Source organism: Tachysurus fulvidraco, chromosome 14 (genome assembly GCF_022655615.1).
Source record: "Tachysurus fulvidraco isolate hzauxx_2018 chromosome 14, HZAU_PFXX_2.0, whole genome shotgun sequence".
NCBI classification, from domain to species: Eukaryota; Metazoa; Chordata; class Actinopteri; order Siluriformes; family Bagridae; genus Tachysurus; species Tachysurus fulvidraco.
The window spans coordinates 24,093,685-24,106,184 of NC_062531.1; the positions used below are offsets into that span (position 1 = coordinate 24,093,685).

The window sequence follows — 12,500 nt, forward strand, 5'->3', positions numbered from 1 at the left end:
ACACCAATGAGAATATAAAACTCATCTCGCTGCTTCCGGAAACGTAAAATAGATCCTTAAAACCTGCCTGTTCACATTGCAGGTAATGTTCTGCACGTTAATTAGTAAACAATCACATGAAAGACAAAAGTCTTGTTTTTTTTCATCAGAACCTGAAACCGTGACGTTTTTCTGTCGTTGCTATAAACGCTCCTGTCTCGTCTCAGACAAACAGGAAGTCACGACAGAGATCTTAAAAAAAATAAAGTAAATAAATACTTCAATGCTTCACAAGTGATGCCAGTAACTGGGACTGTGCTGCTTTTATTTTTAGTAGAGTAAATGAGCTTCAATTAAAAGTCTGTCATATTTATGTATTTTTTTGTTATAAACAAAGGCCGTTTATTTCAGCTTTTACATGGGGTGCCAATATTTTTAAGCTTGAAATGTTTGTTTTCAAAAACTAAAAAATGCAGCAATAAAATAAAATTGCAAAATGGAGCAAAAAGACATTAATGTGTAGTTTAATAAAGAGCCGAGGTCTAAAAAACCTGCTGGACGAAGGCTGAAGGTTTGTCTAGTGGGTTCCTGGTGTAAACAGTGCGCCTCCACGTATCAAACAACACTCCAAGGGCTCCATGTGTGAAATTCCACACAACACTTTGTTTAATATTAAGGAGCGTTTTTTTTATTTATTTTAATTTGTTTGCTGTTCAGTGCGTCCAGATTTGCAGAAAAAAAAACATGCTGTATTTTCCTTTATATATCAAATAGGACTTTTATCCGTTCTGTCATTTGATTCCTGTGATACAACACGACTTCAATATGTTCTGTAGCTCGTGGGAACCCGGTGATATGTAACACATCATCATCATCACAAACCACCTTGAGAAATTCATTTCCCAAAGACACACTGCGGTGCTCATGTTGTTGCCAAACGTCTCCATCATCACTGGGCGAATTGATTTTTTTATTATTCGCTTCCTCTGGATTTTTACGCATGCCAAAACTTTAGAATCCCTCTTTTGTCATCATGTCACTTGCACGGCATGTAAGAAGGTAGAAGGTTAACGTTGGGTGGAATGATTTCGTTTATAAAGGAAGACGTATCGTAGAGGTGTGTACAATTACAGGACACGCCAACACACCCGAATTTCAGGAATCATTAGAGAGCGCATTCTTCGAATGGTTTACTCTGACTGAGGCTTATCAGCCCTAGCATGCAGATGCCCCAAAACACGGATGAATCAACTCGAACTATACTAAAATAAGCTCTTTGTTTTTGTTATACAACAATATCTGTCTCTTCTTAGCCTAACTTCTTTCATATGTATTACTACTTTTATCTCTCTTTCTTTCTCTCTCTCCCATCCTCTGTAATCTTTTCCCTTATTTTCTAGTCTCTTTTCTATTCAGTAAGTATTTATTCCTTATATGACAAAATGCATCATAATTAATCAAGCTACAAGTTAGTTTATCCAAAATCTCACTCATTTTCTCTCTCTCTCTCTCTCTCTCTCTCTCTCTCTCTCTCTCTCTCTCTATCTATCTATCTCCCTCTCTCTCATTCTCTCTCACTCTCTCTCATTCTCTCTCTCACTCTCTCTCATTCTCTCTCTCTCATTTTCTCTCTCACGCTCTCTCATTCTCTCTCTCTCTCATTCTCTCCTCTCTCTCTCTCTCTCTCTCTCTCTCTCTCTCTCTCTCTCTCTCTCTCTCAAGTTATTAATCAGTATTATAAATAGAATAGGTTTAAGGAAAGTTTACATCACATATACCTGCCCTTTAATGCATTTACTTTCATCTCTCTTTTCTAGTCTCTTTTCTATTCAGTAAGTATTTATTCCTTATATGACAAAATGCATCATAATTAATCAAGCTACAAGTTAGTTTATCCAAAATCTCACTCATTCTCTCTCTCTCTCTCTCTCTCTCTCTCTCTCTCTCTCTCTCTCTCTCTCTTTTGTCATCATGTCACTTGCACGGCATGTAAGAAGGTAGAAGGTTAACGTTGGGTGAAATGATTTCGTTTATAAAGGAAGACGTATCATAGTGGTGTGTACAATTACAGGACACGCCAACACACCCGAATTTCAGGAATCATTAGAGAGCGCATTCTTCGAATGGTTTACTCTGACTGAGGTTTATCAGCCCTAGCATGCAGATGCCCCAAAACACGGATGAATCAACTCGAACTATACTAAAATAAGCTCTTTGTTTTTGTCTTTTCCTTCAGTGAGAATTTACGATGACGGCGGGAACGAAGAAAACGTAGGTTAAAAAGGTCTCCTATGTAACGCCACGCCTGCGCCTCATCGACAGGCCGTGCGCCGTATGACTGAAAAGGGCACGGTTTTACTAATTAATTCGTTTGACCGCTCAAAGCCAGTGATTCAATACGGAACAAACGTCTACTGTTAGCAGACGCTATTAGAGAGAATAGAAATTGACATTTACATTTTTTTCATTCATGCTAATTAGTCTTTTACGTTTGAGACTAGGATAAACACGCTAAGATGGAAATGTGCACCTCTCACTTGTACTGAGTAAGTTTTCATTTAGATGAATGGAATATAGAAGCCTTTATTTTGTCACATATAATGTAAATTACAGCACAGTGAAATTCTTTCTTCACATATCGCGAGTTTTAAAGGTTGGGGTCAGAGAACAGGGTCAGACAGACATTATACAGCGCCCCTGGAGCAGTGAGGGTGAAGGGCCTTGTTCGAGGGCCCAACCGAGGCAGCTTGGCAGTGCTGGAGCTTGAACCCTGAGCTCAGGATGGACCCAGAGACACTGGGACTGTGAGACAGCGATGCTACACGCTGAGTATAAAGTCATGTGAAGTTCATATTCACCGAGGACATGAGTGAAGTTATACAACAATATCTGTCTCTTCTTAGCCTAACTTCTTTCATATGTATTACTACTTTTATCTCTCTTTCTCTCTCTCTCTCCCATCCTCTGTAATCTTTTCCCCTATTTTCTAGTCTCTTTTCTATTCAGCAAGAATTTATTCCTTATATGACAAAATGCATCATAATTAATCAAGCTACAAGTTAGTTTATCCAAAATCTCACTCATTCTCTCTCTCTCTCTCTCTCTCTCTCTCTCTCTCTCTCTCTCTCTCTCTCTCTCTCACTCTCTCACTCTCTCTTATTCTCTCTCTCACACTCATTCTCTCTCACGCTCTCATTCTCTCTCTCATTCTCTCTCACTCTCTCATTCTCTCTCTCTCTCTCTCTCTCTCAAGTTATTAATCAGTATTATAAATAGGTTTAAGGAAAGATTACATCACATACACCTGCCCTTTAATGCATTGTTTTAATATTTACTTTCATCTCTCTCTCTCTCTCTCTCTCTCTCTCTCTCTCTCTCTCTCTCTCTCTCTCTCTCTCCATTTCGTATGAATTCCTATGAAGCACTTTGGCTCTGTTATATTACTAGTAAAATGAACCCCCCCACTCCCACCCCACCGCCCCCACCCCACTACCACCACCACCACAACTACCCCTAAACCAGCTTGGTTCCGTCAGACAATAAAATGTGAGGCGAATCCGAGGGCATAAAACACTCTCCTCCTTTTTTTTTCTCTCTTCTTCTTCCTCCTTTTCTCTCACAATAGTCCAAACCGTGAAAATCGCCAGTTGTAAAGAAAGAACTAAAAAAAAAAAAAAATCACGGCATCGGATGTCTGTGGGGACGAAAATTCGCGCCAATAACAAGAAGGAAAAAAAAAATCAATGCAAAATAAATAAATAATAATAAAAAAAATGCGACGTTTTCTAAACACCCCGCGTAAAAAAAAAAGTTTATTTAGGGACAAAACAACAACAAATGGTGTGTGAGAACTTCGCTATGATCTCCAGAAATGTTGGTTAGACTTTAAAACCTCCTACAGGCTGTTCCATGGGGTTTAGTGGGGGATATAATCACCGTGTCAGTTTAGGCTTTCTTATGCAAAGAGGTTGTGTTTGAAGGCGGATCTTTAGCAGGTTAGACTCACACACTCCAGCTCACTCTGTCGTCAAGCTCTCACACGGAGCTGCTGCTGAGTGTCCGGAGTCTCACTTTCTCCCTCCACTAAGGACTTAACTAAGGATTCCAAGGAATATAGATGACAGAATTCCATCCTGACGCTGGAAAAAAGTATCAGAACTTTTTAAAGCAAGGACAGAGTCTTCTCACTGCCTCACAGGACTAAATATCTGGATTTAATTTAAATTTAAAAAAAAAGATATTCTGTGCATGCGTCTGTATTCTACTGGAATGGACGGATTTTTCTTCTGCTCTCTTGTCGGCGCTCCTCTTCGTGGAAGTGAGATTTCTGTCAGAGATGTCCTGAAATGTTCTCCATGGAGTACGTCGCATACGTCTTAACTTCTCGAGGATTTACGGTACGGTGTACCTAGTTGTCCAGAAGTGCCGTCGTTCGATTTTCAGTGAGTCGAATTTGCAAATCAATTAACCTGTCCTGCAGCTCATTCGCTCGCCGAACGAAATACATGCTGTTTTGAAAGGCAAACATCTGTATCATTACTCCATGTACTACATGAGATAACCCAGTGTGGGAAAAAATGTTTTACTCCACATTTGAATGGAGTCTTCTCAGCTTGCTGCTGCTTTACACGGCTGGCTTGTGCTCTGCGATCAGCTCCATAGACCCAGACCGACCGGGAGAAGGGAGATGCCAGGAGATCTCGATCCCGCTCTGCAAGGACATTGGGTACAACTTGACAGTTATGCCTAACTTGATGGGGCACGAGGATCAGTTAGAGGCTTCCATAAAGCTTCACGAATTTGTGCCGCTGATTGAATTCGGCTGCCACAGTCACCTCAAGTTTTTCCTTTGCTCACTCTATGCCCCCATGTGCACGGAGCAGGTCTCCACCCCGATCCCAGCCTGCCGAGTGATGTGCGAGCAAGCAAGGCAGAAGTGTTCCCCCATTATGGAGCAGTTTAATTTTCACTGGCCCGATTCGCTGGACTGCTCCAGGCTGCCTAATAAGAACGACCCCAACTTCCTCTGCATGGAGGCCCCCAACAATGGCAGCGACGATACGTCTTTAAAAGGATCTCACACCCAGCCTCCTGACTCGCGCCCTCCTCGACATGGGAACAACCAGGATCTACCCATTAAGGAGAGGATGGGGAAGGACACTTGCGGGAACCCTGGGAAGTTTCACTATGTGCAGAAGAGCGAGTCATGTGCCCCAAAGTGTTACCCCAAAGTGGATGTATACTGGAGCCAGGAAGACAAGCGCTTCTCCCTGGTCTGGATAGCCATCTGGTCCATCCTTTGCTTCATCTCCAGCGCCTTCACTGTCCTCACCTTTCTTATTGACCCACAGCGGTTCAAGTACCCTGAGCGCCCTATCATCTTCCTCTCTATGTCCTACTGCGTCTATTCTGTAGGCTACCTCATTCGTCTGTTTGTAGGGGCTGAAAGTGTGGCCTGTGACCGTGACAGCGGTGTCCAGTACATCATCCAGGAAGGCCTGGAGAGCACAGGTTGCACTATAGTCTTCCTCATTCTCTACTATTTTGGCATGGCTAGCTCCCTCTGGTGGGTGATTTTGACTCTCACCTGGTTCCTGGCAGCTGGGAAGAAATGGGGACACGAGGCTATTGAAGCAAACAGCAGCTATTTCCACCTGGCTGCATGGGCTATTCCAGCTATAAAGACCATCATGATTCTAGTTATGAGAAAAGTGGCAGGCGATGAACTGACAGGCATTTGTTATGTAGGCAGCATGGATGTCAAGGCTATGACTGGCTTTGTCCTAATCCCTCTGTCATGCTACCTCATCATAGGCACCTCGTTTTTGCTCTCTGGCTTTGTTGCTCTCTTTCACATTCGCAAGGTTATGAAAACAGAAGGGGAAAACACTGACAAACTGGAGAAGCTGATGGTGCGCATCGGGGTGTTCTCTGTCCTCTACACCGTTCCTGCCACCTGTGTCATTGCTTGCTACTTCTACGAACGGCTCAACATGGACTACTGGAAAGTTCTGGCAGGAGAGCAACGTTGCATGGAAGGCGTGAACGGGAGCGGAGAGGAGTGCACTATGAAGAGCTCCATACCAGCTGTCGAGATATTCATGGTGAAGATATTTATGCTGCTGGTGGTGGGCATCACTAGCGGTATGTGGATCTGGACTTCCAAGACTTTGCAGTCCTGGCAGAACGTCTTCAGCCGCAAACTGAGAAAGAGGGCGAGGAGGAAGGCGGCGTGTGTGTTCACAGGCAGCCGGCCTTACCTGAAACCTCACCCTGCACTGAAAGGACACAAAACGAAGTATGAACACACTGGAGCTCCTGCTACATGTGTATGAGCACAAAATCTTACGCGCACAACAAAGAAAACACACTTATGCGGGACACTTACGTTGGTTTATGTCATCTGTGGCTGAACAAGTTCATGTATATTTTATGCAAGCCTTAGTTGTTAAAATAAACAAAATGCAGTGTTCCAAGGACAGAATGTTTTCCAGACTCAAATAACGATCCGTATGAAAATAAACCACCGGCCGTTCAGTCAGTTAATCTGTACTACTTATCCACTTAAGGAAGGTTAGCGCCTGTTTGTTTTCAAAAGGGATCGAGTCTTCTTTGTGGTTATGTCACTGCAAACGGCTGTATCATGTGCAATAGATGTTTCTCTCAGTGACAGAGAGAACAAGACTCTTAATACTGTAGTGGCCCATTAAAGACACTAAAGGGATTTTGCATACTCGGCTGCGTGTTCCTGTGGCTTTTCTATGGAAATGGAGGCCATGTCACACACATGCCACATTAACATTGGAGAACAGCTGTTGGCTGCGGAGAATGAACTGGCCATTGTGAAGGCCCTTCATGACATAAAGCAAATCTACAAGCACTAAATGTTGTCATAAAAGACGATGGTCTTTTAATGGGGTCTTTTGTACAGCAGGTTCTTAGCCCTTTGTTTTGTTTTGTTTTTTGTTGTTGTTTTTTTTTTGTCACACTGAGCTCTTTTTTTCTTTTGTAGCACAACAACTTCTTTGTATATATTTCTAAAAAAAAAAAATAAATAAAAAGTTCATATTTTGTAAGAATGAATAAAAACTTTCTAGTTTATGATGTTCAGAAAATCTCACACCTCGGTTTTGGTTTGTTCTGTGTGTTCAGCACGGATCAGCAATGAAACTGAAATTGTAAAATAAACAAATGTATAAATTAAATGTTTAAATGTATAAGATAAGTCTGGCAAAGTTCCAAGTCCTAAAACTGACTAAGTGGTTTAATGGGCTAGCACTGATTTACCAGATTACTACCGGGAAATCTCTCTCTCTCTGTCTCTCTCTCTCTCTGTCTCTGTCTCTGTCTCTGTCTCTGTCTCTATCTATCTCTATCTCTCTCGCTATCTATCTATCTATCTATCTATCTATCTATCTATCTATCTATATAATATAGATAGATCTTAAAATAAAAGTTTTGAATACATACAACATGGCAAACATGGTTTAGCAAAGAACTGATATATATTTTGCATATTGGTGTTTAATGATGCCTCTTTCTGCTCAAAAGAATCCTTGTTTAGTACAGACTCTAAGGGGGTATAAAAATAAAAAGTTTTGATGACATCAAAGAGATTATGAACAAAGCTTGATTTTTTAGCCTTATTTCAAAACCAGCCACTTTTGAAATGCCTGGCTTTCATATTTCTCCCCTATTAATCTAGTCACTTCTATGTACTGTTCAAAAAAAAAAAAAAAACAATACAGAAGCCAAGGCTTTAAAGCCTTTTTTGTTTTTTTTTTTTTTTTTTTTTTTTTTTATCAAACCATTAAATCGGGTCATGGTTTTGCTTAGCTTCTTATTTAAATGATGCAGTTTTATGTCGTTATGAGAACTTAAAAGTGTGTGATTGTCATACTCGGGCAGTGTAACTCGGATCTTGAATGGCTCGAGCGATAGCGTGCATTCGAGTTATGCTTTCAAGTTGAGCTTTAAGGATTTGAAAAGTTTACCGAGTAGCATTTGTGCCTTCTCATGCAAGAGCTCAGCCAGGATTATGTAAGTTCATCTAAGTCTATAAAAAAAATGGCATAACTCCAAAAGGGTCGTTGCACTAATCTGTCTTGCGGCAGAGCGTGATATTCGAAGCACATCCGTTTTTCTAGGCTTTCTCGCATCTTCAGTGGCATGAGTCCGGTCCGACCTAAAAAGGCGATTCTGATGCCATAGTACATGTCGCTGCTGTCTCACTTGGCCAGAGAATGTCTGAGATTGCTGAGATTTGGGAGCCGTGTATGTGCTTAAACTTAAATATAGGTTCTCTTTATAGGAAATGAACAGAATGTGGATAGATTTGGCAAATCAGCCCAAGAACTTTCAACATACAAGATCTAAATTATTATATATGATATTGTCACAGTATTGGGTCAAAATATCTTTTTTTTAATCACTTTGTCCCAAGTGACTTTAACAGACTGATGCCTTCAATCTCTCTACCCACTAAATGCCAACGACCTTGTCAACCTACTCCCAAGAAAAATATGTGGCATATCCAAAGTGAATTTTATGTCACATGACCTCTTATCATATATGGCTAATCATGACTATACAAAACAAAACAAAATATACAAAGCATGCGACCAATGCGTGTCGTAGTTGGTGATTATCTACCCAACAGGAAGTGAGCTGTAGCCAAGAACATAGAAGACTATAAATCTCAGAGAAAGATAAATAACATCTACTCCTTAATCATACGTTTCCCAGCCGTATTAAAACGACGGTCGGATTTCTTCACTCTGATCGGTCCATTAGCTGGGAAATTCTTCTGAAGTTGATCTCAGGTTCTTTTACGAGTCTGTCTGTCAGCCAAACAAGGAGATAAGCACCGTTTCATGGATGACTGAATGTGTGTGTTCGTCTTCTACTCAGATAAACATGTGTCACACTGCAAACCAAGTAGGATTGAGAAGTAGCAAGTGGTATGTAAGAAGTAAGAAGTCTGCTGCACATTAGAAGTAAATTGACAGGGGATTTCGAGAGGTTAATGCTCTGGGTCTCCCTGCCCCAGATAATGTTCATTCCATTGGACTGTTCTTCTTCCTCCCCTTAGGGCCCCTGTGTACTCAGGGATGTTCAAAATAACTTCACTCTGAGGTTCAAGTTATAGTTAGAGTTACTCAGTGTACTTTGGCTAAGGTTATGATAAATTACAACAAAGTTAAAGTTAATAAAGCAAATAAATTATGAGGTTAAGGTTATGGTTGTTAAAACAACAGGTAATTGTGCTGAAATTATGTCTAGGGCAGCTGTTTTTTTTTTAGGATATGAATAGATTAAGAGTAAGTTGAGTGAGATTAAAGTTACGAATTAGGTTACAAAGATGGAATTTGTGCTGTTACTGAGGTTATGGTTAGGGTTATGGAGGTTAAAGTAAGAGTTATTAAAGGTAAGGTAAGTGTTACTGAGGTTAAGTTTACGGCTGATGAGGTTAAATTGAGGGTTACTGAGGGTGAGGTAGGGGTAACTAAAGTTAAGGTTGCAGAGGTTAATGTGAGGGTTACTGAGGTTAAGGTGAGGGTTACTAAAGTTAAGGTAAATGTTACTGAGGTTAAGGTGAGGGTTACTGAGGTTAAGGTGAGGGTTACTAAAGTTAAGGTAAATGTTACTGAGGTTAAGGTGAGGGTTACTGAGGTTAAGGTGAGGGTTACTAAAGTTAAGGTAAATGTTACTGAGGTTAAAGTGAGGGTTACTGAGGTTAAGGTGAGGGTTTCTAAAGTTATGGTAAATGTTACCGAGGTTAATGTGAGGGTTACTGAGGTTAAGGTGAGGGTTACTGAGGTTAAGGTGAGGGTTACTAAAGTTAAGGTAAATGTTACCGAGGTTAAAGTGAGGGTTACTGAGGTTAAGGTGAGGGTTACTGAGGTTAAGGTGAGGGTTACTGAGGTTAAGGTGAGGGTTAATAAAGTTAAGGTAAATGTTACCGAGGTTAATGTGAGGGTTACTGAGGTTAAATTGAGGGTTACCGAGGTGTAAGTGAGGGTTACTGAGGTTAAGGTGAGGGTTACTAAAGTTAAGGTAAATGTTACCGAGGTTAATGTGAGGGTTACTGAGGTTAAGGTGAGGGTTACTGAGGTTAAGGTGAGGGTTAATAAAGTTAAGGTAAATGTTACCGAGGTTAATGTGAGGGTTACAGACCTTAAGGTGAGGGTTACTGAGGTTAAGGTGAGGGTTACTGAGGTTAAGGTGAGGGTTACTAAAGTTAAGGTAAATGTTACTGAGGTTAATGTGAGGGTTGCTGATGTAAGGTAAGTTTAGACATAGCTTTATTCAGTTTAATTTAGCCGCAGTAGTGCACAGTACACCAAGAGAGCAATTAAACAAATCTGTGTGTGCGATTAGTCTTAATTCATGAGCACTGTGTGTGTAGACACCGGTGAGCCTGGCCCCTGTGCTCCGCAGAAGCCAATAGCTCGGACTAACTAACACGCAATGTTTGCTTGTGTGTGTTTGAGTGTATTTGTTAAGTGTACATTTAAAGTAATACAATATACAGAAACCCGTATGCAAACACACACACTCTCTTAGTCACTGGTTATGAGAGTATATTTGTGTGTGGGCTTGCCTGAGTGTATCGGTCCTTCACTGAGCTCACACAGACCATACAGAGGCTGGAATATACTGTAAGGTTCTCAAACTCAATGGAAATGATGAGCTAACAACAGTTAGAGAAGCTTTTCATCTTCCTTAATGTCCATGAACACACACACACACCCACATATATGAAGCATCTTTTGATGGCAGATGTGATGTGTGTTTGGTTTACTTGTTTACTTTAATCTCTTCTATTGCTCATCAATTATGCAGGGAAAAGATATAAACATAACCCCAAACACCCACAATTTGTGAAAGCTCGTGTAAAGAATAACAGCTTTGAAGATGATAAAAGGAAGATATTTCTATCCACTCAGAGTCATCATGACTGTATTTACCAGGGCCTTTAATGTACGCAAAAGAATCATTTGCTTAATCTTAACTTAGATATACACTAATGTTTTATCCCACGTTTTATTTATTCTTGATACAATAGAAATATCAAAGTTCTCAGTATTAGCAAAGTCCTTACAGTCAAGTTTTAATACTTTTCTAAATACCAAATCTAAGTAAAAGTGATTTGTGAGTGTGTCAGTGTGTGTCAGTGTGTCTCGGTGTGTCTCAGTGTGTTTTAGTGTGTTTCAGTGTGTGTCAGTGTGTCTCGGTGTGTTTCAGTGTGTTTTAGTGTGTTTCAGTGTGTCTCGGTGTGTCTCAGTGTGTTTCAGTGTGTTTTAGTGTGTTTCAGTGTGTCTCAGTGTGTCTCAGTGTGTTTCAATGTGTTTCATTGTGTTTCAGTATGTTGTAGAGTGTCTCAGTGTGTCTCAGTGTGTTTCAGTGTGTCTCAGTGTGTTCCAGTATGTCTCAGTGTGTTTGTGTGTCTCAGTGTGTTTTATTGTGTCTCAGTGTGTCTCAGTGTGTTTCAGTGTGTGTTAGTGTGTCTCAGTGTGTTTCAGTGTGTTTTAGTGTGTCTCAGTGCATTTCAGTGTGTCTCAGTGTGTTCCAGTATGTCTCAGTGTGTTTCAGTGTGTTTTATTGTGTCTCAGTGTGTTTCAGTGTGTTTTAGTGTGTCTCAGTGTGTTTCAGTGTGTTTCAGTGTGTCTCAGTGTGTTTCAGTGCATTTCAGTGTGTCTCAGTGTGTTCCAGTATGTCTCAGTGTGTTTCAGTGTGTTCCAGTATGTCTCAGTGTGTTTCAGTGTGTTTTATTGTGTCTCAGTGTGTTTCAGTGTGTTTTAGTGTGTCTCAGTGTGTTTCAGTGTGTTTCAGTGTGTCTCAGTGTGTTTCAGTGTGTTTCAGTGTGTTCCAGTATGCCTCAGTGTGTTTCAGTGTGTTCCAGTATGTCTCAGTGTGTTTCAGTGTGTTCCACTATGTCTCAGTGCATTTCAGTATGTCTCAGTGTGTTTCAGTGTGTGTTAGTGTGTCTCAGTGTGTTTCAGTGTGTTTTAGTGTGTCTCAGTGTGTTTCAGTGTGTCTCAGTGTGTTTCAGTGTGTCTCAGAGTGTTTCAGTGTGTTCCAGTATGTCTCAGTATGTCTCAGTATGTCTCAGTGTGTTTCAGTGTGTGTTAGTGTGTCTCAGTGTGTTTCAGTGTGTTTTAGTGTGTCTCAGTGTGTTTCAGTGTGTCTCAGTGTGTTTCAGTGTGTCTCAGTATGTCTCAGTGTGTTTCAGTGTGTGTCCATCTGATCACAGTGTTCAGTATCAGACAGGTGTAGAGTTATACTATGAGCTATTTTACATATTTAAACAAATTCCACCCAAGTCATTAAGAGATTATGAGTTGTTTTGAAGTTTGGGAGCTAACTTTAGGTGTAACTGTAGGTGTGTGTGTGTGAGTGTGTGTGCGACAGGTCTGATCACACCAGTGGTACAGAATGAATTATGTGTTTAGCTCTTCGCCTGAGGAGATTTCAAGTCTCTGCAATGTTTTATTGTTTCAGTTTAAGTGCTCAGATTA

General features: G+C 40.7%; 1 protein-coding gene across 1 annotated transcript; it reads left to right on the top strand.

Annotated features, from left to right (window-relative positions):
- Positions 1-3,769: 3,769 nt before the first annotated feature.
- On the top strand, positions 3,770-7,579 carry fzd10 (frizzled class receptor 10). The gene has a single exon (XM_047800296.1). The coding sequence runs from the start codon at positions 4,557-4,559 to the stop codon at positions 6,312-6,314; it is 1,758 nt and encodes a 585-aa protein (XP_047656252.1). The 5' UTR covers positions 3,770-4,556; the 3' UTR covers positions 6,315-7,579.
- The last annotated feature ends 4,921 nt before the right edge of the window (positions 7,580-12,500 follow it).

Bases quoted from the DNA above. Each gene is read 5' to 3' on its own strand.
- fzd10 (XM_047800296.1), top strand. From the start codon at position 4,557: ATGTTTTACTCCACATTTGAATGGAGTCTTCTCAGCTTGCTGCTGCTT.